Consider the following 24,646-nt stretch of genomic DNA (forward strand, 5'->3'; position numbering starts at 1 on the left):
TTTTATACTACTACTAACAAAATCCCATCTCATAAGTATAAGGCTACCTTTTGCTACTTAGAAATACAAGTTGTATATCTATAATTTTGATTATTGTTTCACTTTACTTAAAATGGTCTTTGTTTCCTTGGCTGTGGGTCTATCTAAGCCTGGCTCTTTCAGGTTCCAGCTAGAGTTCCCAGGCACCATACCATTTGAATTCTTGGACACAGATTGTCCACATCACTTATTAAGTATTTATCAAATACTTTCTTATATTGGTATATTTTATTTTTATACCTAGTTTCCCAAAAGAGACAATAGCCCCATGATGTCATTATGCTATCTTACTATCTTATATAGATTCACATCACATCATTATGGCCTGGTAAGGCGATTTACATATGGTATAGGAATTATTTTTTCTTTTAAATAATGTATTTATTTAACAATTGCAAATATTAAAGGAAGTTTCACATTGAAACAGATTGAAATTCTTAACACCTTTGAAGAGTAGCGCTCCAAGTTAAGAAAAAGTCACAAAACTGGCTTTGTTATTAATTCACAATGATCAATTCACAATGTGATCAATGCAGTGATCAATTCAAGTGATTTATAGTATGCAATTTGTTTAACAGTGCAATTATTTGGGTTCTATGTTTCTACACTTTTTAAATTTTTATTTTTATTTTATTTATTTATTTAATTATTATTATTATACTTTAAGTTTTAGGGTACATGTGCAAAATGTGCAGGTTTGTTACATATGTATCCATGTGCCATGTTGGTGTGCTGCACCCAATAACTCGTCATTTAGCATTAGGTATATCTCCTAATGCTCTCCCTCCCCCCTTCCCCCACCCCACAACAGTCCCCGGAGTGTGATGTTCCCCTTCCTGTGTCCATGTGTTCTCATTGTTCAATTCCCACCTCTGAGTGAGAACATGCAGTGTTTGGTTTTTTGTCCTTGCAATAGTTTACTGAGAATGATGGTTTCCAGTTTCATCCATGTCCCTACAAAGGACATGAACTCATCATTTTTTATGGCTGCATAGTATTCCATGGTGTATATGTGCCACATTTTCTTAATCCAGCCTATTGTTATTGGACATTTGGGTTGGTTCCAAGTCTTTGCTATTGTGAATAGTGCTGCAATAAACATACGTGTGCATGTGTCTTTATAGCAGCATGATTTATAGTCCTTTGGGTATATACCCAGTAATGGGATGGCTGGTTCAAATGGTATTTCTTGTTCTAGATCCCTGAGGAATCGCCACACTGAGTTCCACAATGGTTAAACTAGTTAACAGTCCCACCAACAGTGTAAAAGTGTTCCTATTTTTCCACATCCTCTCCAGCACTTGTTCTTTCCTGACTTTCTAATGATGGCCATTCTAACTGGTGTGAGATGGTATCTCATTGTGGTTTTGATTTGCATTTCTCTGATGGCCAGTGATGATGAGCATTTTTTCATGTGTTTTTTGGCTGCATAAATGTCTTCTTTTGAGAAGTGTCTGCTCATGTCCTTCGCCCACTTTTTGATGGGGTTGTTTTTTTGTAAATTTGTTTGAGTTCATTGTAGATTCTGGATATTAGCCCTTTGTCAGATGAGTAGGTTGTGAAAATTTTCTCCCATTTTGTAGGTTGCCTGTTCACTCCGATGGTAGTTTCTTTTGCTGTGCAGAAGCTCTTTAGTTTAATTAGATCCCATTTGTCAATTTTGGCTTTTGTTGCCATTGCTTTTGGTGTTTTAGACATGAAGTCCTTGCCCATGCCTATGTCCTGAATGGTATTGCCTAGGTTTTCTTCTAGGGTTTTTATGGTTTTAGGTCTAACATGTAAGTCTTTAATCCATCTTGAATTAATTTTTGTATAAGGTCTAAGGAAGGGATCCAGCTTCAGCTTTCTACATATGGCTAGCCAGTTTTCCCAGCACCATTTATTAAATAGGGAATCCTTTTCCTATTGCTTGTTTTTGTCAGGTTTGTCAAAGATGAGATAGTTGTAGATATGTGGCATTATTTCTGAGGGCTCTGTTCTGTTCCATTGATCTATGTCTCTGTTGTGGTACCAGTACCATGCTGTTTTGGTTAGTGTAGCCTTGTAGTATAATTTGAAGTCAGGTAGCATGATGCCTCCAGCTTTGTTCTTTTGGCTTAGGATTGACTTGGTGATGCGGGCTCTTTTTTGGTTCCATATGAACTTGAAAGTAGTTTTTTCCAATTCTGTGAAGAAAGTCATTGGTAGCTTGATGGGGATGGCATTGAATTTATAAATTACCTGGGGCAGTATGGCCATTTTCATGATATTGATTCTTCCAATCCATGAGCATGGAATGTTCTTCCATTTGTTTGTATCCTCTTTTATTTCATTGAGCAGTGGTTTGTAGTTCTCCTTGAAGAGGTCCTTCACATCCCTTGTAAGTTGGATTCCTAGGTATTTTATTCTCTTTGAAGCAATTGTGAATGGGAGTTCACTCATGATTTGGCTCCATTTGTCTATGATTGATGTACAAGAATGCTTGTGATTTTTGTACATTGATTTTGTATCCTGAGACTTTGCTGAAGTTGCTTACCAACTTAAGGAGATTTTGGGCTGAGACAATGGGGTTTTCTAGATATACAGTCATATCATCTGCAAACAGGGACAATTTGACTTCCTCTTTTCCTAATTGAATACCCTTAATTTCCTTCTCCTGCCTGATTGCCCTGGCCAGAACTTCCAACACTATGTTGAATAGGAGTGGTGAGAGAGGGCATCCCTGTCTTGTGCCAGTTTTCAAAGGGAATGCTTCCAGTTTTTGCCCATTCAGTATGATATTGGCTGTGGGTTTGTCATAGATAGCTCTTATTATTTTGATATACGTCCCATCAATACCTAATTTATTGAGAGCTTTTAGCATGAAGAGTTGTTGAATTTTGTCAAAGGCCTTTTCTGCATCTATTGAGATAATCATGTGGTTTTTGTCTTTGGTTCTGTTTATATGCTGGATTACATTTATTGATTTGCGTATGTTGAACCAGCCTTGCATCCCAGGGATGAAGCCCACTTGATCATGGTGTATAAGCTTTTTGATGTGCTGCTGGATTCTGTTTGCCAGTATTTTATTGAGGATTTTTGCATCAATGTTCATCAAGGATATTGGTCTGAAATTCTCATTTTTGGTTGTGTCTCTGCCCGACTTTGGTATCAGGATGATGCTGGCCTCATAAAATGTGTTAGGGACGATTCCCTCTTTTTCTATCAATTGGAATAGTTTCAGAAAGAATGGTACCAGTTCCTCCTTGTACCTCTGGTAGAAGTCAGCTGTGAATCCATCAGGTCCTGGACTCTTTTTGGTTGGTAAGCTATTGATTATTGCCACAATTTCAGAACCTGTTATTGGTCTATTCAGAGATTCAACTTCTTCCTGGTTTAGTCTCGGGAGGGTGTATTTGTCGAGGAATTTATCCATTTCTTCTAGATTTTCTAGTTTATTTGCATAGAGGTGTTTGCAGTATTCTCTGATGGTAGATTGTATTTCTGTGGGATCGGTGGTGATATCCCCTTTATCATTTTTAATTGCGTCTATTTGATTCTTCTCTCTTTTCTTCTTTATTAGTCATGCTAGCGGTCTATCAATTTTGTTGATCTTTTTAAAAAACCAGCTCCTGGATTCATTAATTTTTTGAAGTGTTTTTTGTGTCTCTATTTCATTCAGTTCTGCTCTGATTTTAGTTATTTCTTGCCTTCTGCTAGCTTTTGAATGTGTTTGCTGTTGCTTTTCTAGTTCTTTTAATTGTGATGTTAGGGTGTTAATTTTGGATCTTTCCTGCTTTCTCTTGTGGGCATTTAGTGCTATAAATTTCCCTCTACACACTGCTTTAAATGTGTCCCAGAGATTCTCGTATGTTGTGCCTTTGTTCTTGTTGGTTTCAAAGAACATCTTTATTTCTGCCTTCATTTTGTTATGTACCCAGTAGTCATTCAGGAGCAGGTTGTTCAGTTTCCGTGTAGTTCAGCAGTTTTGAGTGACTTTCTTAATCCTGAGTTCTAGTTTGATTGCACTGTGGTCTGAGAGACAGTTTGTTATAATTTCTGTTCTTTTATATTTGCTGAGGAGAGCTTTACTTCCAACTATGTGGTCAATTTTGGAATAGGTGTGGTGTGGTGCTGAAAAAAATGTATATTCTGTTGATTTGGGGTGGAGAGTCCTGTAGATGTCTATCAGGTCCACTTTGTGCAGAGCTGAGTTCAATTCCTGGGTATCCTTGTTAACTTTCTGTCTTGTTGATCTGTCTAATGTTGACAGTGGGGTGTTAAAATCTCCCATTATTATTGTGTGGGAGTTTAAGTCTCTTTGTAGGTCACTCAGGACTTGCTTTATGAATCTGGGTGCTCCTGTGTTGGGTGCATATATATTTAGGATAGTTAGCTCTTCTTGTTGAATTGATCCCTTTACCATTATGTAATGGCCTTCTTTGTCTCTTTTGATCTTTGTTGGTTTAAAGTCTATTTTATCAGAGACTAGGATTGCAACCCCTGCCTTTTTTTGTTTTCCATTTGCTTGGTAGATCTTCCTCCATCCCTTTATTTTGAGTCTATGTGTGTCTCTGCACGTGAGACGGGTTTCCTGAATACAGCACTCTGATGGGTCTTGACTCCTTATCCAATTTGCCAGTCTGTGTCTTTTAATTGGAGCATTTAGCCCATTTACATTTAAAGTTAATATTGTTATGTGTGAATTTGATCCTGTCATTAGGATGTTAGTTGGTTATTTTGCTTGTTAGTTGATGCAGTTTCTTCCTAGCCTCGATGGTCTTTACAATTTGGCATGTTTTTTGCAGTGGCTGGTACCAGTTCTTCCTTTCCATGTTTAGTGCTTCCTTCAGGAGCTCTTTTAGGGCAGGCCTGGTGGTGACAAAATCACTCAGCATTTGCTTGTCTGTAAAGTATTTTATTTCTCCTTCACTTATGAAGCTTAGTTTGGCTGGATATGAAATTCTGGGTTGAAAATTCTTTTCTTTAAGAATGTTGAATATCAGCCCCCACTCTCTTCTGGCTTGTAGAGTTTCTGCCAAGAGATCAGCTGTTAGTCTGATGGGCTTCCCTTTGTGGGTAACCCGACCTTTCTCTCTGGCTGCCCTTAACATTTTTTCCTTCATTTCAACTTTGGTGAATCTGACAATTATGTGTCTTGGAGTTGCTCTTCTCGAGGAGTATCTTTGTGGCATTCTCTGTATTTCCTGAATCTGAATGTTGTCATGCCTTGCTAGATTGGGGAAGTTCTCCTGGATAATATCTTGCAGAGTGTTTTCCAACTTGGTTCCATTCTCCCCGTCAGTTTCAGGTACACCAATCAGACGTAGGTTTGGTCTTTTCACATAGTCCCATATTTCTTGGAGGCCTTGTTCGTTTCTTTTTATTCTTTTTTCTCTAAACTTCCCTTCTCGCTTCATTTCAATCAATTCATCTTCCATCGCTGATACCCTTTCTTCCAGTTGATCGCATCGGCTACCGAGGCTTCTGCAATCTTCACGTAGTTCTCGAAACTTGGCTTTCAGCTCCATCAGCTCCTTTAAGCCCTTTTCTGCATTGGTTATCTTAGTTATACATTCATCTATTTTTTTTTCAAAGTTGTTAACTTCTTTGCCATTGGTTTGAATTTCCTCCCATAGCTCGGAGTAGTCTGATCTTCTGAAGCCTTCTTCTCTCAACTCGTCAAAGTCATTCTCCGTCCAGCTTTGTTCTGTTCCTGGTGAGGAACTGCGTTCCTTTGGAGGAGGAGAGGTGCTCTGCTTTTTAGAGTTTCCAGTTTTTCTGCTCTGTTTTCTCCCCATCTTTATAGGTTTTTCTACTTTTGGCCTTTGATGATGGTGATGTACAGATGGGTTTTTGGTGTGGGTGTCCTTTCTGTTTGTTAGTTTTTCTTCTATCAGACAGGACCCTCAGCTGCAGGTCTGTTGGAGTTTGCTAGAGGTCCACTCCAGACCCTGTTTTGCTGGGTGTCAGCAGCGGTGGCTGCAGAACAGCGGATTTTCGTGAGACGACAAATTCAGCTGTCTGATCGTTCCTCTGGTAGTTTTGTCTCAGAGGAGTACCTGGCCGAGTGAGGTGTCAGTCTGTCCCTACTGGGGGATGCCTCCCAGTTAGGCTGCTCGGGGGTCAGGGACCCACTTTAGCAGGCAGTCTGTCCATTCTCAGATCTCCAGCTGTGTGCTGGGAGAACCACTACTCTCTTCAAAGCTGTCAGACAGGGACATTTAAGTCTACAGAGTTTCCTGCTTTTTGTTTGTCTGTGCCCTGCCCCCAGAGGTGGAGCCTACAGAGGCAGGCAGGCCTCCTTGAGCTGTGGTGGGCTCCACCCATTTCGAGCTTCCTGGCTGCTTTGTTTACCTATGCAAGCCTGTTTACCTAAGCAAGGTGGGTGCCCCTCCCCCAGCCTTGCTGCAGCCTTGCAGTTTGATCTCAGACTGCTGTGCTAGCAATCAGCGAGACTCCGTGGGCGTAGGACCCTCCAAGCCAGGTGCAGGACACAATCTCCTGGTGTGCCGTTTTCCAAGCCTGTTGGAAAAGCGCAGTATTAGGGTGGGAGTGACCCGATTTTCCAGGTGCCGTTTGTTACCCCTTTCTTTGACTAGGAAATGGAACTCCCTGACCCCTTGTGCTTCCCGAGTGAGGCAATGCCTCGCCCTGCTTTGGCTCGCACATGGTGCGCTGCACTGACTGTCCTGCACCCACTGTTTGGCACTCCCTAGTGAGATGAACCCAGTACCTCAGATGGAAATGCAGAAATCACCCCTCTTCTGCGTCGCCCACGCTGGGGGCTGTAGACCAGAGCTGTTCCTATTTGGCCATCTTGGCTCCACCCCCTAGGAATTATTAATATTTGTGTAACTAACTTGATAACTCTAGGCTTATTGCCATTTCATAAGAAGTGCATTTCTAGCCTTTTAGTAACCACAATGCCTAGAAATGAGAACTTATCCATTTTTAATATTATTCTAAAAGAAGAAGGTAACAGAAAACTCCAGAAATCTAAGAAAATATTTCATATTTTTAAATTGCAACTCTCACACTCCACCTTCAAATCTCTGTAATCTAGCCCCCATTACTTACTATCATAACAGTTACATGCGTGTGTGCTTTGCTCTTCAAATACCATAAGCTGGAAAAGTAAATTTTAGCTTTTTATTGAAATTCTGAAATGTCATTAGTATCATTTTCTCATTTACTTGTCAACTTTTTTTTTTAATCAAATGCTTATTATTTGTTGAGCAATTAGGCTTCTTACATTGACCTGAATACATACAGGCCCTGTCAGAAACAAATTTTAGTGCTAATAACAGCTTTCATGTAACACATCATCAGACCTTGTTATTTTGAAGAAATGACATGACCAAAAATGGGGTCCTTTAATCTGAACTTTTTGAAGATTTACTAGGAGAGATGAATAAATAAATTAACACCAAGATTTTTTATCACTATGCTGATGTGAACATATAATTATGAAAGTTTTCTGTAGATTTAAAACTTTCATCATCTTAACAATTCTGAGTCCTTTTTTCATGTGTTTTCTATGAATACATCCTGAATACATCCAGAGTGTAAAGGATTTTGTTTGTGGTTTTCTTTTGTTTTCTTTTCTTTTTTTTTTTTTTTTTTTTGAGACATAGTCTCGCCCAGGCTGGAGTGCAGTGGCACGATCTCGGCTTACTGAAACCTCTGCCTCCCGGGTTCAAGCGATTCTCCTGCATCAGCCTTCAGAGTAGCTGGGACTACAGGCATGTGGCACCATGCCCAGCTAACTTTTTGTATATTTAGTAGAGACGGGGTTTCACCATGTTAGCCAGGATGGTCTTGATCTCCTGACCTCGTGATCTGCCTGCCTTGGCCCCCCAAAGTGCTGGGATTATAAGGCATGAGCCACTGTGCCCAGCTTGTTTGTGGTTTTCTACCTTATTTTGTGACATTGAGACTTGTGGTTTGTGTCAAAAGTCATAATTTTGAGCTGAAAATTACAAAGCATACAGGAATTAAGTAACCTGCTGATATACATGGCACAGATCACACTGAGGAATTCCTGTTATATTTAAAAGGGGACTTCAAGAAGACCCTTATGTTATCTGTTTTACATGAAGAAATTTATATTTTGTAGTTAAAACATTGCATATGTGCACATACGCACAGAGACTTCTTGTTTAAATGTCTACAGGAAAATAGATGAAAGTATAAAATAATAACAGAAATTTTCCATTTAATGATAGCTGGTTGAAGATATACACTTACTTATATTTTATCCTAAAATACCAACAAATTGTTGTTAAAGAATTAACAGTGAAACAAGAAGTGTCAGCAATTTTTAGAAGATTGAAAGTAGATAGAGGATTGGCAAGTGAGTTAGCAGAAAGGAAAACCCAAAAACTTATGAACATGCAGAGGAGGATTCCCAAGTACAAATTTGGCAGGTAACATCCTCTAACAACAGGATTTGGAAGTGGAAGGAATGTGTGAGGTAGAGGACCGAAAACTGGAATAGGTTGAACAATCTGTTTAAGGAGCAGGTAGCTTGCCTTAGCCTCTTCCAATAGTCTCCACATCATGCTTCTCCCGGAAACAGGCAAGCCTCTTGAGGCACAGGTCAGCATCAGCAGTTTCTAAACAGAAGATTAAATTAAAATTTGCATACTGAAAAAATAAAAACTGCATACTATGTAGCAAGACCACCAGCTCCTTCCCAGTTCAGCCCCAAAATGCTGTGGTCCGGTACCTAATCATAAGAAGACTTGCGGACCCAAAGCAAAATCCTACAGACTCCTATAGATAGAGCATTTGGAAGGCACTGCCCCATCATCTTATGTGAGAGACAACAAATGACCAGCACACTAATGTATAACAAAGCACCAATCAAGTTTTAGCTCCTCCTATTTAATATGAAAAGATGACCAGGGATCACCAGACTTTTAAGGAAGGCTCCAACATGAAAGTCAAAGATAAGAATAAACATAATAGAAAATCTTTAAGTCATCCTCACTGGATGTTCCCAATGTTGGGAATGCTCTTTCTCATCTTTGCTCTGTTCACTCCTTCACTTCATTCCCTGGTTGCTGTTCAAATGTAAGATACTGAGATATCTTTTCTTACCATTATATCTAGAATAGTGTTACCCACTCCCTCACCCTCACCCAGTTCTTGGTCATTCTATTTCTTTACTCAGATTTATTTTCCTTATTATATTAATCACTGTACAGATATTTTGGTATATTTATATATTTGTTGTCCATCTCCTCCATTCCAAAATAAACATTCATAAGGGCAGGAATATTGTTTATGACACATAGACAATAATTGTTTTTAATATTTACTTATTTAGTGAAGATGAGTAACTTGAATAAAGCAAAAGCAATGTAGAAAATATAATTTTAAAACTGATAATTCAGAGAACTAAGAAAACTTATAACCAAGACACAATTAAAAGAAGAGCTATATAAAAAAAAAAAACTAGAGAATAATTAGCTCTTAGAAGTTCAAAACGTTAAAAATTTTTAAATAGTTCACTACTAGACTGGCAAGACTTGATAAAGAAAATCTCAGAGAGTAAAGAGAAATGACCAATATAAACAGTGGGAAAGAAAAGATAAGAAGGTGAGAGATCAGTCCTGGAAGTCAACTGTCTGACCAACAGAATTTCCTATAGTAATAGAAAGAGTGGAAGGGAGGGAAAAATTAAGGATATAATGCAATAATATTTTCTAGACTGTAATTAAAGGGCCCATATATTGAAAGGCCCAAAGATGCTCTACAAGCTAAATGAAAAACAGCAACAACAACAACAAAAACACCCAGTTACTTCCTTTAGAGAATTTCAGAACTTGGAGCTGAATGTATTTCCTACATAAAGAAACCTCAGGCTAGGTGCAGTGGCTCATGCCTGTAATCCCAGCACTTTGGGAAGCCCAGGTGAGTAGATCACTTGAGGCCAGAAGTTTGAGACCAGCCTGGCTAACATGGTGAAACGTCATCTCTACTAAAAATACAAAAATTAGCCAGGTGTGGTGGTGCATGCCTGTAAACCACGATACTCGGGAGGCTGAGGCAGAAGCATCGCTTGAAGTTGGGAGGCGGAAGTTGTAGTGAGCTGAGATCATGCCACTGTACTCCAGTCTGGGTGACAGAGGAAGACTCCATCTCAAAAAAACAAAACAAAACAAAACAAAACAAAAAACAAGAAACCTCAAATATATTAAAGGAAATCAAAATAAGGTGTAGAGTATATATATGTATTAAAACCTAAAAAATACCCCGTGTATTTTATATTATTAATGGATATGGATATGTAAATATTTAGGAAAACTGTAAAAAAAAAGTCATGTGAACACTAATTCTAAAATCATGATAGTAATTATCCCTGAAGAAGAAGTGAAGAAAGTAATATTTAGAAGTACAGAGAAGGCATCATTTATATCGTATAAAATATTCTATTAAAAATTACTTCAGTCTGGGTGTGGTGGCTCACACCTGTAATCCTAGCACTTTGGGAGGCTGAGACAGGCAGATCACTTGAGGTCAGGAGTTCAAGACCAGACTGGCCAACATAATGAAACCCTGTCTTTACTAAAAATAGAAAAATTAGCCAGACGTGCTCACATGAACCCAGGAGGTGGAGAGTCTAGTGAGCCAAGATTGTGCCACTGCACTCCAGCCTGGGCGACAGAGCGAGACTCTCAAAAAAAAAAAAAAAAAAAAAAGACTTCAAGCAAATATAGCCTAAGGATTAATGAAACTGGGTGGTGGGTATAATGACGTTATTATAATATCCTTTATACTCTTCAATGGTTTTGGAAATATATCATTGCTTTTTTAAAAACAGATGCAAAATACCAAAAGAAAGAAAGAATGGAAACAGGTTACATTTTTTAAAAATGTAGGGAAGCAAAATGATATTGGACTTCTTAACTGCAAAACAGAAACTAGAAACAGAAACTAGAAAATAACAGAGAAATTTCCACATGATTCTGAGAGAAAATCATATTTAACCAAGCAGTATAAATGTGTCCATCTAAAATATCAGTCAATTAATATAAAAATGTAATAAAAGCACATTCATCAGACTTAAGAAACTAGTGACTAACATGCTCTGTAAAACAAGAGAAGAAGCCAATTAAGAGAAAGACATGAGAAATGTTAAAGAGTAATTATACCAATACTTGTTAAGAATGGCAAGATGGATTTTATTTGAACTACTGCAGTAGGGAAGAGAGACTTCAATATTGAACTGACATCATCTCCAAGTAAAACAAGCAAAGAACACTTTATTCAAGACAATTGCAATTGGAGAGAAGACCACTGCAGTAGAGAGACTGAATTCAGCTCCACTGAAAAGAAAGCAGAAGGATTATTAAATGCTGATGTGAACCAGTAGGGAGTATATTAGTGGGGAAGTTGGTGAATGTGTTTAGGCCATCTGAGTTTGCTAATTGTCACTTACCTGAGTTAGGCTCCTACTCTCCTACACAGACTGAAATAGAGGTGCTATCATTTTTCACAATCACATTTCAAAGGAATATCTCTCATGTCCTTGAAAAAGACATTCCTGAGTTGTAGAAAATTTACATCTCAAAAATAGGGAGAAAAAATTGATAATTGTAAAATTTCTAAAGTAAATGCTCTAAGAAAAGGGAAGTTAGAGGCCCATATTGAGGAAGAAATCTCTCTAAAGTTTAGTTGAGCTGATAGAACATTAAGGTCATGTTGGTCAGATCCAGGAAACTGGGGGTTCAACATTCAAGAGAACTGATGATATTGGGTGAAGGCCTACATTAAATTATGTGCATCAAGTTCATGGAGTGTGATAGAAGCCGAAGCCTGGAGGATTCCAAATCATAGTTCACCTGAAAAAGAACAAACAAACAAAAAAGGCATTAAATGATCCTGAAGTATTGGACCATGTAGAAATTAATATTGAATGAGTCTTACAGTTCTATTGGTCAGTTTGAAAATAATTAGTGATAGATATGCCACAAAGAGATGATGAAAATCTGCCCCAAAATGTGAAGAAATAAAAAAAAAAAGATAGCTGGAAAATCCCAAAATACATGGAGATTAAACAACACATTCTAAATAGCACATGGGTCAAGAGTAAATCTCAAGACAAATTTGAAAATATTTTGAACTAAATGGAAATTAAAATACCACTTTTTAAATTTTGTAGAATTAGTGAAAGCACTGCTTTGAGGGAAATTTATAGCATTGAATGCATATTAAAACAATCTAAAATCAATAAGCTAACCTTCCAATTTATCACTCTAGAAAAAAAAGAGCAAAATAAATCCAAAGTAAGCAGAAGGAAAGACCTACTACAAATTAGAAAATAAATCAATAAAATTAAAAATAAGAAATCAGTAGTGAAAACCAACAAAACTATAAACTGCTTATTTGAAATGATTAATAAATCATTAGGCCTTTAGGCTAAGAAAAAAAGAGGGAAGTTAAAAATTACTAATATTATAAATGAAAGCGGGAATATAACTACAGATAACATGGACAAGAAAGGATAATAATGATATATTGTTAACAATTCTATATCTACAAATTTAACAACAAAGACAAAATGGAACAATTTTTGAAAGATGCAGTCTAAAAAAACTTGTAGAAGTAGACAAATTGAATAGGCTTTTATCTATTAAAAAATTGAATCAGCAATTATTAACTTCTTTTTAAAGCAGAAAGCACCAGACCTAGATAGGTTCACTGGTGGATTCTACCAAACATGTAAAGAAAACATTATACCAATTCTCTACCATCTTTTTCAGAAGATAGAAGCAGAGACACTAACTTCGTAACACAGTCTATGATGCTAGCATCACCCTAATACCAAAACCAGACAAAGGCAACACAAAAAAAGAAAACTGTAGTCCAATATCCCTCAGGAACACAGATGCAAAGACTTTCAACATATAAGAGTCAGTATAGCAAATTGAATCAGAGAATGTATAAAAAAAATTGTACACCACAACAAACTGTGATTTGTCCCAGGTATGCAAAGCTGGTTCAACATTCATGTGATACATCACATCCACAAACTAAAGAAGAAAAATTACAATATCTATAGATGTACATCATGTCAATAGATGTACATCACATCAGTAGATGTATAAAAAGCATTTGGCAAAATCCAGCATCCATTCATGATAAAAACAAACAAAAAAACTCTCAGCAAACTAAGACAGAGAAACTTCCTCAACTGGATGAAGAGTACCTATAAAAAATCTATAGCTAACATCCTAACAGTGAGAACTAGAAGCTTTTCTACTAAGATCAGGAACAAAGCAGGGTTATTCCCTCTCACTACACCTCTTAATATTTTACTGGAAGTTGCAGCTAACACAAGACAAGAGAAGGAAATAAAGTTACACAGATTAGGAAGGAAGAGATAAAACTATATTTGCTCACAGATAAAATGATTGTCTATGTAGAAAATCTGCAAGTATTGGCCCCCAAAATACTCCTGTAGCTAGTAAGCAGTTACAGCAAAGTTTCAGGATACAAGGTTAATATGCAAAAGCCAGTTGGTTTCCTTCGTACTACCAGTAAACAGAATTTGAAGTTTAAAACACAATACCATTTATATTACCACACACACACACACACAAGGAAATATGTAGGTATTAATTTGTCTTCAACTATTTTGTGCTGCTGTAACAAAATACTACAGACTGAGTAATATATAATTTTATAATTTATAGTTATGCATTTATGCTGCATCATAATATGGCAGAAGGTATCATATGGCAGAAAGGCAAAAAGAAAGGGAGATATATGAGGGGAAAGAGAACAAAAAGAAGGCCAAACTCATCCTTCTGTAGCAAACCCACTCCCATGGTGGCAACATTAGCTCATTCATGACAGTGGAGCACTCATGGCCTAACCACCTCTTGTTATGCCCCACCTCCCAACACTGTTGCACTGGGTATTAAATTCACATGCTTTTGGGGTGACATATTCAAACCATAGCACTTCTGGCCCCCCAGAATCTATGTTCATCTCACATGCAAAATATATTCATTCGATTTCAATAACACCAATGTCTTAACTTGTTCTAGCACCAACTCAAAACTCCAAAGTCGACAGATTCATCTAAATCAGATATGGATGAGACTCAAGGCACAATTCTTCCTGAGGCAAATTCCCTCTAGCTTGAGCCTATGAAATCAAAACAAGTTATCTATTTCCAAACTACAATGGTGGGACAGACATAAGGTGGACATCCCCATTCCAAAAGGGCGAAATAGGTAAGAAAAGAGGGGTGACTTGTCTCAATAAAGTCCAAAACCCAATAGGGCAAACAACATTAAATCTTAAAGCTGGAGAATAATCTCTGTTTTGACCCTATGTCCCGCCTTTTTAGTACACTGAGGTAGGAGTTAAGCCCCCAAGGCTTTAGGCAGCCCCACCTCTATACTTTGCTGGGCTCAGCCTGTATAGCAGCTCTCACAGGATAGGGTGTCATGACTACAGCTCTCCGGGTGGATGTTGCAGACTGGTAGCTCTGCAGTTCTGTGGTCTTGGGGATGGCCCCACTACTGTGGCTCCATCAGGCCTTGCCCTAGTGAGGACTCTCTGCAGTAGCCTCACTACCTGTGTTCCACTAAGCATTGCTTAGTGACTCTGCCCCTGAAGCAGCTTTCTGCCTGGGCCCCAGGCTGCCTAATACATTCTTTGATTACTGGATGCTGCCATAACCCCATAGCTCATGAACTTGGCACGTCTGCAGAGTCAGCACTACATAAATGCCTCAAGGCTTACAGCTTGAGCCCTCAGGAGCAGTGGCTTGAGCTGTACTTGAGGCTGCTTAAACCACAGCTGTGGGAGACAAGGACTGAGCCTTTTGAATGTGGGGAAGAGAGTTATAAACACAGGGAACAGAGGCCCAAAGTGGCCCTAGTCAAGGAGCTTGTGGAAGGCATCCTAGACCTCTCTCCCAAAATCATTCTTCCCTCCTACAGCTCTGGGTCTATGATAAGAGGGACAGCCTCAAAGATCACAGAAATGCCTTCAGAATCATTTTCCATTATCTTGATGAATAACACCTGTCTTTCTTCTAGCCATACTGATCTCCTTATCAAATGTGTACTTGGCCATACCCTTGGATTTCTTTCCTAAAAAAGATCTTTTATTCTGTACCAGATGGTCAAGGCTGAAAATCCTTTAAATCCCTAAGTGTGTTTCCCTTTAAATCATTTTTATTTAAATCTAGTTTTGTCTTTAAATAACTTATTTCTTCTTGGATTTTACTGTATGAAGTTAAAAGAAGCCACACAACTCCTGTAATATTTTGCTTAGAAATTTCTTCTGCCAGATAACCTGGTTCATCACTCTTAAATTCTGTCTTCCATAAAGCCCTGGGGCATGGATACAATTCAGCAAAGTTCTCTGCCACTTTATAACAAGGATGGCCTTTACTCCAATTTCCAATAAGATGTTTCCCATCTCCATCTGAGACCTCATCAGAATGGCCTGTACTGCCCATATTTCTACCAGCATTCCTATCATAACCACTTAAGTAATCTATATGAAGTTTCAGACTTTCCCTGTAGCTCTCCTTCTTCTGAGTTGTCACCGGAATCATCCGTAATCCTCCATTTATAGAAATGCAAGCTTTTTCTAGTGTTCATTTCAAAACTGTTTCAGCCTCTACTTATTACCTAGTTCTCAATCGTTTCCACATTTTCAGGTATTCGTTATAGTACCATTCAACTCCTCCGGTACCAGTTTTCTATCTTAGTTTGTTTTGGGCTCCTATGACAAAATACCCCAGACTGGGTAATTTACAATAAACAAAAATTTATTTTCTCACAATTCTGGAGGCTGGGTAGTCTAAAATCAAGGGGCCGGCATCCACCAAAGTCCTTCTTGTTGTGTTATAATATGGCAGAAGGCATCACCAGGTAGAAGGGCACAGAGAGTGCGAGAAAGGAAATGAAAAACCAGGTTCACCCTTTTATAACAAACCCACTTGCATGATAATGAAGCCCCACTCACCCCAGTCATAGCAGCATTAGTCCATTGGTGAGCCATGGAGTCCTCATGACCTAATCATGTCTCGTTAGGTTTCACTTCCCAACACTATTGCTTTGGGGGATATTTCCTTCACACAATTTTGGGGGATACATTCAAACTACAGCAAAATCTAGCAAAATATGTACAAGATCTGTATGAGGAAAATTGCAAAATTCTTTTAAAAGGAATCAAATAATTAAATAATCGTGAGAAATTCAATGTTTATGGATGGAAAGACTCAAGATTTTCAAGATTTCAGTTAATCCCAGCCTGATCGATAGATTCATCACAATCCCAAAGTTCCAGCAAGTAATTTTATGGATGTTGGCAAACCGATTCTAAAGTATATATAGACAGGTTAAAGACCCAGAATAGACAAAACTATATTGAAGGAAAAGGATAAAATTTGAGGACCAATAACACCAAACCTCAAGAGTTAATATAAAGTTACATTAATCAAAACAGTGTGGTATTGGCAAAAGAAGAGACAAATAGATCAATGGAACAGAATAGAGAACCTAGAAGTCCACCCACACAAATACAGTCAACTGTTTTTTGCAAAAGAGGAAAGGCAATACAAAGGGGAAGACAGATAGTCCTTTCAATAAATCATGCTGGAATAATTGCACATCCACATGCGAAAAAAAATTCTAGACACAAGCCTTGTGTCCTTGACAAAAATTAACTCAAAATGGATCAAAGACCTAAATGTAAAATGCAAAACTATAAAACTCCTAGAAAATGACACAGGAGAAAATCTAGATGAACTTGGATTTGGCAATGACTTTTAAAATACGACACCAAAGGCATGATCCATGAAAAAAAGCATTAACAAGCTGTCTTTAGTTAAAATTTAAAAACTTCTCTCTGAAAGGTATTATCAAATGAATGAAAAGACAAGCCATAGACTGGTAGAAAATATTGTAAAAGACATATATGATAAAAGACTACCATATATGGTATTTTAATCTATATTTTAATAATTTTTATCTTTTTAAATCTAAAATAGGCAAAGAACTCTTAAAACTCAATGATAAAAAGCAAACAACCCAATTTAAAAATGGGCCAAAGATCTTAGCAGACTTCTCACTGTAGAAGATAAACAGATGGCAAATAAGTATATGAAAATAGTCTCAACATCATATGTCATCAGGGAAATGCAAATTTTGTAATATTCACACAACCAAATTTTAGAGAAAATTATACAGAATGGTGGGGAATAGAAAGGGAATATTTCTAAAAATGTTACTTCATACGTTTCATACTATAAATAGGAGATAATACTTAGATGACAAACAAATAATGTCAACATGAGCATGATATTTACAAAACAAAAGTAAATAAAGAAACAGTTATAAAAAATGAAAGTGGTTGCCTTTCAATAGGGTACTATGAAATGGAAAGAACTGTGGACAAGAAATGCTATTTTTGGCTATAGCTTTATGGTAAATGTAATTATTAAAAATATATGTAGTTAATTGATTTTCTAAGTAATAAATAATATAGAAAGCATATAAATAAATGTATGAAGTAATAAAATATTTTACTTGTCATCCAGACAATAGGTTCAAATGATCTTTAGAAATCTCAAACATAAGTTAAAAGAGAAAATACCGAAAAAGTAAATAAATTTAAAAAAAGAGAAAAATTAGAACTGACCCTCTGGAGAAACAAAAAATAAAATAAAAAAGAGAGAAATTAGAGTTCGGTGTTACCGTTTGGATTGTGCCCGCTCCCCTAAACTCATGTTTATGGCCTAACACCCAGTACCTCAGAATGTGACTTCATGTGGAAATAGGATCATTTCAGATGTAACTACTTAATGAGGTCATTAGAGTGGGCTCTAGGCCAATGCAACTGGAGTCCTCATATTTTAAAAAAGGGAATTTGGATACAGCTTGGCAGCCGGGGAAATTGCCATGTGAAATGAAGGTAGAGATTAGGGTGATGCTTCTACAGCCACAGAATGCCATATATTACCAGCACACCATCAGAGGCATGCAATGGATTCTTCTTCACAGAAAGCCCCTTGAAAGAACCTTACTTACACCAGGATCTTAGAATTTTGGCCTCTAGAACTGTGAGAAAATAAGTTTCTTCTTAAGCCACCCTATTTGTGGTACGTTGTTATGGCAGCCCTAGCAAACTAATATAGTTACTGTATTAGAAAGAGGAGCCAAAGATGGCTCAGATGTCTGTTAAATCCAGCATAATTCTCTGCCAGTATTCTTGAAATTATGGAAGAAAAGTCAATTAAAGATACCATCCAATATATTATAAATATTTTATATGAAAATTTATATAATTGTTAATTCCTCTTAAGAAATTAGTATTAGGAAAGAAAAGATTGTCTTTCTTGGGGCCATGGTATTCTTCATTCTTTTAGATAATGATAGCTGTGTTCCCATTGTGTCTCCATTATTACCAACAAGTCAGTTCTGAATTGAGTATCCAAGTGAGGCACATACTCATGTCTTGGTTTCCTGGCTCAAAACAAACCCACATTTCCAAATGGGAAAGTCAAAGCAAGTCAGTCCCAAGTAAGCTGACTAACATTTATAAAGTAATTCTCATCCTTATAAATTGCCTTCTTGCAGGAAACAGACCTTATCCTGACTTTTAATATATCAATGCACCGATCTTGGTGGATGGAGAATGGACCAGGATGTACGGTGACGTCAGTGACACCCGCCCCAGACTGGGCCCCAGAAGACCATCGCTACATCACGGTCTCAGGGTGTTTGCTGGAGTACCAGTACATAGAAGTGGCTCATAGTTCCCTCCAGATTGTCCTCGCAGTAAGTGTTGACAGCCAACCGCTCCTTCTAGTGCCTCTGGGGTTGTTTTATTTCTTTGCAAACTCAGTGCACACAAATGGAATCTGTGGGTAAAGTGTGGCCTTTTTTGCTTTTTCCTCATTAATGCGACTTTTAACAGGAAATTGTCAGGTTAAACCAAACCATCCTCTGGACTTAGTGTGCTGATTTTCTTCAGCAATTAGTAAATACCCTTTGTTATTATCAGCATTTTTCATAGGAAATCCAATCAGTCAAGATGTGATTACTTGACTTTTGGTAGACTTTTCCAAGGATTCTGAAGGGATGATCAGAGATTTTTTTCATGACGTTCTACAATACTCAAAATTATAAGATTTCAATAATTGTTTTCTCTTTTAGTGCTTCTTTTGGCTGTGCTGCTAGCCCTGGGATTTCTCTTTTTCATTTGCCCTATCTCCTTCTTCCTTCCTAGATTTCTCCCAGGCACCATCCATCACCTTTAATCTCCCACTTCTTTTCCAGAAAAAAATCACATTTTCTATAGATTCTACTTCTAAGACATTCATGCCCCCATTTTTCATAGTACTGTGACAATAAGAAAACCCTCCTTCTACCAGGAGGCAGTAGGACTTACAAATAACATATGTGTACAACATATGCCTATTTTATATAAAATACATGATTTAACATTGTATTACTATGACAAAGAGATAAATCAAAACACCTCTTTCTCAAGAAGGCCAACTGCATAATAGCATGAGATTTATAAAATTAAAGCACCTTTATGACACATGAATCCACTTATTCATTACAGATCTTAAATGCAGAACTGCATATATTTTTCTTAGATTCTATGCAGATGTGCAATTGATGTGCATAGTATTAAAATTGTTAGCAACAAATGATGCAAGTAGAATCTGCTTTTTACCTCTTTAGTTAATTATTTTGGAAATGATATTGACTCACAGTTCTTGGATAACAATAAATAATAGTTTCTGGGTAGAGTGGCATACAATTCAGAGAAACATAAAATTCTTCTGGAATTAAAAAAAAACTATGAGTGTGTGGGTGTTAGATGATACAACTAATATATCCTTGTTATATTTTTAATGGAGTGTGTGTGTGTGTGTGTGTGTGTGTGTGTTGTGATAGACTAAGGAAGCTAAGTATGCTATGTTAGTAAACACTTCCAAATTCTCTGTAAATAAAAGGCATAAAGGTTTCTTCTTGTGTGTCAGCAGGAGGCTCCACTGATCACTGTCAGTAAGGAAACAAGGCTAGTTGAGTAGCCAGTATCTCCATCATCATGGGTTGCTGTGCCAGAGAGCAATAATAGCTGTGGAGGGTCTACATAGGCACACACGTGCTTCTGCTTAGGAGGAAGGCTCATTGTTCACAGTTTATTGTGCAGAATTGGTCACACCGTCCCACCCAATCACAGAATGGACAGGAAAGAGGAAGGGCTGTTTATCTGGAAATCAGCATAAATGATGTCCAGAACATTTGAATTATGTTCTTTGCTAAAACACTAAGTAATATCCCTTGAATATGTTCAACCATAGACACTCCTTCCAATTAACAAGCTCTTCTGTAATAGTTTTAAATCTAAAAGTGCTTATTTTGCTTATCCTGAAGTAAAAATAAATTAGATTTGATAGGATGGAAGTAGCCATTTCATTCTTTAAAATCCATTTAAATCAAGTAATCATTATCACATGAGAAAAGTGAAATATTTCTGTGATTTGAGGTCAGATAAAGTATCTTTATATATGTATTAAAAGGAAGTTTTAAACAAAATATTCCTTCTGTAGAACTGTCTATCTTTACTGTACCCACAAAATTTTGGAAAATTTCTACCTATGTTTTAAGGATGAAGTGAAGATACAGTTTATGTGCATGGATATTCGTATATGACTATTTATAGAGTTATTTGAATTAGTTTATGTGTGTATGTGTGTGTAAACTAGATTCACAGATTTATTAAATGCTACATAAAATGCTGACACATAGGGAATGTGCTAAAAAAATACATTTGGACATGGCAGCATATGTTGAAGTTGACATACATACCCAAAGAAAAAATAATTTTCCTTAAGTAAAAACCATTTGTAACAGCAAGGTGGCTAGAGTGCAAAGAAGATGGATGGGTTATCCCTAAGAACAGATGTGACCAATATTTCATTCTACTGGCTCTTGTTTCTCCTGTCTGCATTCCCCTCAGTGGAGTGAAGGAATAGTTTGAGTAAACCATCCTAGGATGTGACATCTTCACCTCTACCTTTTCCACCTGTTCTTTCTAGGGGTGCACTACTTTTGCAATGTTGACTGTGGAACACCGGAGTTAGCAACTGCACAGCCAAGGCATTACTTGGAGAAGTTTCAACACATTTTCTACTTTTGAGCTTGCTATTATCTAGCCAGGCTTGGGTTAAATGCGTCTGCTATACAGAAAACTTAGCAAATTTGAACTCGAGTTTTATAATGCAAACCAAAAAGGCTTATCTTTAACAACTTGCTCTGCAAACAAAATTTCCTATCTTCATTCTGATCACCGATGTAATGATTAATTGATGAAATAGTGTCTTAAATCTCTGACTCTCCCCTTTTGTGTTACCCAGATCATCTCCTTGACAATCAAATGTTCCATTAAATCAGTCTAGTGGAAACTTCCTGAGTGCTTGTCTCCTTCTGGCATCTAGAGAAGCAAAGGTGTCAGGACCTCTGACCTTGAGGATGTCACAGTCAAATATACAGCAAGGTTCCCCAGAGCACAAACCAGGTGCAAACAGGCACATTTGGGGGATGTGGTAGACAAAGAATATGGCTTATGCAGTTTAAGGCATAATCTTGGCTTCTTAGCTCCATGTAGTTTCGTAAAGTCAGCTGAACTCTCACTCTTCTCACTGTTTTCATCCAAGTCTTTGAAACTGCCCTCCCTTCCAGGATATCTGGCTTAGATCTGCTTTCATAAACTGCTGCTTTCTCAGCCACTGCTCTTGATTGACTCCAAATCTCTCCAGCTCTTTTTCTCCACCCTCATTCAGCCTTTCTTTCACGGATTCCTGAACCCTGGCAAGCCGGTCACCCTGTTGTTCGGTTTTCTGCCAATCAACTCCTGGCTGATTTTGAAATTAGCATTCACAAAGCCCACATTTGCATCACACATACATAAGATATCTCCAATCTACAGCCAAAGGAAGACAAGTATAATATCCATATAATTGGGACGAGGGGCTATTAATCACACAGCTTCCAGCAGTGCAGAAAAAACTGCCAGAACACCATAATGATGAGCCAGGTGTGATATTTTGAGCTTTCTCCTTCTCCAGCCATCTTTTCTTCTAGTTAGCATCAGATAGCACATTCAAAAGGAATACAGGTGTGCACAGTTTTAATAAAACCAAAAACTAAAAAAATCCACATTTTCAAAATAGATAAAATAAATGTATGTGGGGAGAGCCAAGGAGGAGATCAATTGGGGAGATATTATTGTTCACATTACAAAAAAATTAATCGGATCCCTTCAAACAATGTGTGATTGGAACAGCATGGATTATAAAATATGTTCACATGAATTAAATCTTTTGATTGTGTAACAGTCCTCTGAGGGCAGCAGAATAGGTTAAAAGCTCTTCCTAAGATATTTTAGCTAATAAATAGGGACAATGAACATGCTCTCATACCAAGGTTGGGAAATAGTCTTCAACCTGAATGCCAGCAGCAGCTGATGGATAATGGATTCCCGGAGTCTAAAAATTCAGGGTTCTTGAGCAGCAAAGGATGCCATGATTGATTAGCTATGTCTGCCACAGGTGAGGGGAATGAAAAGGGATGTGCCTCACATTTATTATGCACATATCCTACTTTACTTCCTGTGATAAAAACAATGAAAAGGGAGTGTGTTTTAATAATTTTTAAAACAATTTAAGAGAAACATATATATATATATATATATATGTAAGCTTTCTGTTTTCCCACAGCCATTAGTGTTGGCTTAGAAACAGTGTACAAATGAGCAAGGAAGCCACGGATGAGTTAGAAAAGTTTCTAATACCTGGTACCTGGTTCATAGCTAAAAATAGTTTAACGTCAGTTTCTCCTTGAGTTATATCTATTCCCTATTCAGAAAACTCTATTTTGTAGAGTGCATGAAATGGTAAAAATTATTTTTCAACAGATTGAGGAAAAAAATGTAGATAAAATACATACATTGGGGTCAATAAAGTCACAGATGTGTTTAGTTATGTTGTTAATAATTTATGTTTGCCATTTGTGTGGCTAAGACTTACTGAGGATACCGTTAGTGAAGAAATTTTCCAAACTTTGAAACTCTTTATCCACGTGGACTTGAGGTTGCGGTGGGAATGGCACCTGGGTGTTTCTTTGGATGTAGCTGATGTGTATGTTGTATGCATGAGAGTGGCCTTATTGTGCATGTTGCAGTTCGATGCCTCTTTTAATCTAGAAACATTCACAAAGATTTTATTATTAAGATTTTAATTCTGACTTCCATGTCAGAATACCTAGGATATTACCATTCATGTTTACATGTTAAATCTAAGTTGTGAACTTGTGTAGTTTAGAAGGGATGAGTAGGCAATGGCATGAGCTGAAACCTAGCTACTCTGCAGTCAGAAGTGCTGTGGTTGCCATGGCCATGGGAATATCCTTTGTTACATTTATTTGAATTAAAAAATTTAAACAGACTTTTAAAGGAAAAAATAGTTTGATTTGAATTGATTCACAGTAGAAAATGATTTCTTCATTTAAAAGTTATAGATTTTGGCCAGGCGCGGTGGCTCACGCCTATAATTCCAGCACTTTGGGAGGCCGAGGCCAGTGGATCACGAGGTCAGGAGTTTGAGACCAGCCTGATCAACATGGTGAAACCAATCTCTACTAAAAATACAAAAAAAGAAAAAAAAAAAATAGCCAGGCGTGGTGGTGCACACCTGTAATCCCAGCTACTCAGGAGGCTAAGGCAGGAGAATCACTTGAAACTGGGAGGTGGAGGTTGCATTGAGCCGAGATCATACCACTGCACTCCAACCTGGGCTACAGAGCAAGACTCCGTCTCAAAAAAAAAAAAAAAGTTACATATTTTGCCATTTTTCAAAAACTAAATTAGCCAGATCTGCAACTTGACAATTTGACAAAAAATATACCCAAAACACATGACTTCTTAAATGGATAGAAAATATTATGTCAAAAAACATATATTGAAATTAAATAACATTTCAGTATTTCCCAAACTGTTATGGTATACACCAGTTTGAACTAGGTGACTATAGGAGAAAGAAGTAGGAATATAATTAATAATTGTTTGTTATGTCTTGGTAGTATTTTTGGTATACTTCCCAGAAACTACTGTTGCAAATTGGGCAATTTTCAATTCTTCGCTTTCATTAAAACTGAAGGAAGACCTAATAGATTTGTCAGTTGGTAGACTATTTGAAATAAATTTTGTTATAGATAATTATATAAATTGTGGCATGTAAAAAGTTGCTGGAGTTGAGTGGCATCATTATAATGAAAAGCCTTCAATGCTTCTCTATTTAGAGAACAATATTTTTCAACCCTTAAACCTTAAGGAGAAAAAAACATAGAAATTGAATCGTCCTTAATTCCGTCTCATTCTAGTGCTAATGCTTGGTGGCTCACGCCTGCCTATAATCCCAGCACTTTGGGAGGCCGAGGAGGGTGGATCACTTGAGGTCAGGAGTTTGAAAGCAGCCTGGCCAACATGCTGAAACACCATCTCTACTAAAAGTACAAAAATTAGCTGGACGTGGTGGCAGATGCATGTAATCCCAGCTACTCGGGAGGCTGAGGCAGGAGAATTGCTTGAACCC

General features: G+C 37.4%; 1 protein-coding gene across 4 annotated transcripts in view; it reads left to right on the forward strand.

Annotated features, from left to right (window-relative positions):
* NKAIN2 (sodium/potassium transporting ATPase interacting 2) overlaps positions 1–24,646 on the forward strand; it is a 1,036,965-nt gene that overhangs the window by 849,507 nt on the left and 162,812 nt on the right. For 2 of the 4 annotated variants that reach the window (XR_004248834.2, XM_032158200.2), the window contains exon 4: positions 18,615–18,815. The exons of 1 other annotated variant lie outside the window; for it this stretch is intronic. Coding sequence is in view for 2 of the 3 variants with exons in the window: in XM_032158200.2 (XP_032014091.1) it covers positions 18,615–18,815 (201 nt within the window). In the remaining variant the exon portion in view is untranslated. Of the gene's footprint in view, positions 1–18,614; positions 18,816–21,094; positions 22,189–24,646 lie in introns of those variants that run through there. One more of the 4 variants, XM_058435539.1, reaches the window with a different exon arrangement.

The sequence above is a fragment of the Hylobates moloch genome, unplaced genomic scaffold, assembly GCF_009828535.3.
Source record: "Hylobates moloch isolate HMO894 unplaced genomic scaffold, HMol_V3 SCAFFOLD_2, whole genome shotgun sequence".
Taxonomy (NCBI): domain Eukaryota; kingdom Metazoa; phylum Chordata; class Mammalia; order Primates; family Hylobatidae; genus Hylobates; species Hylobates moloch.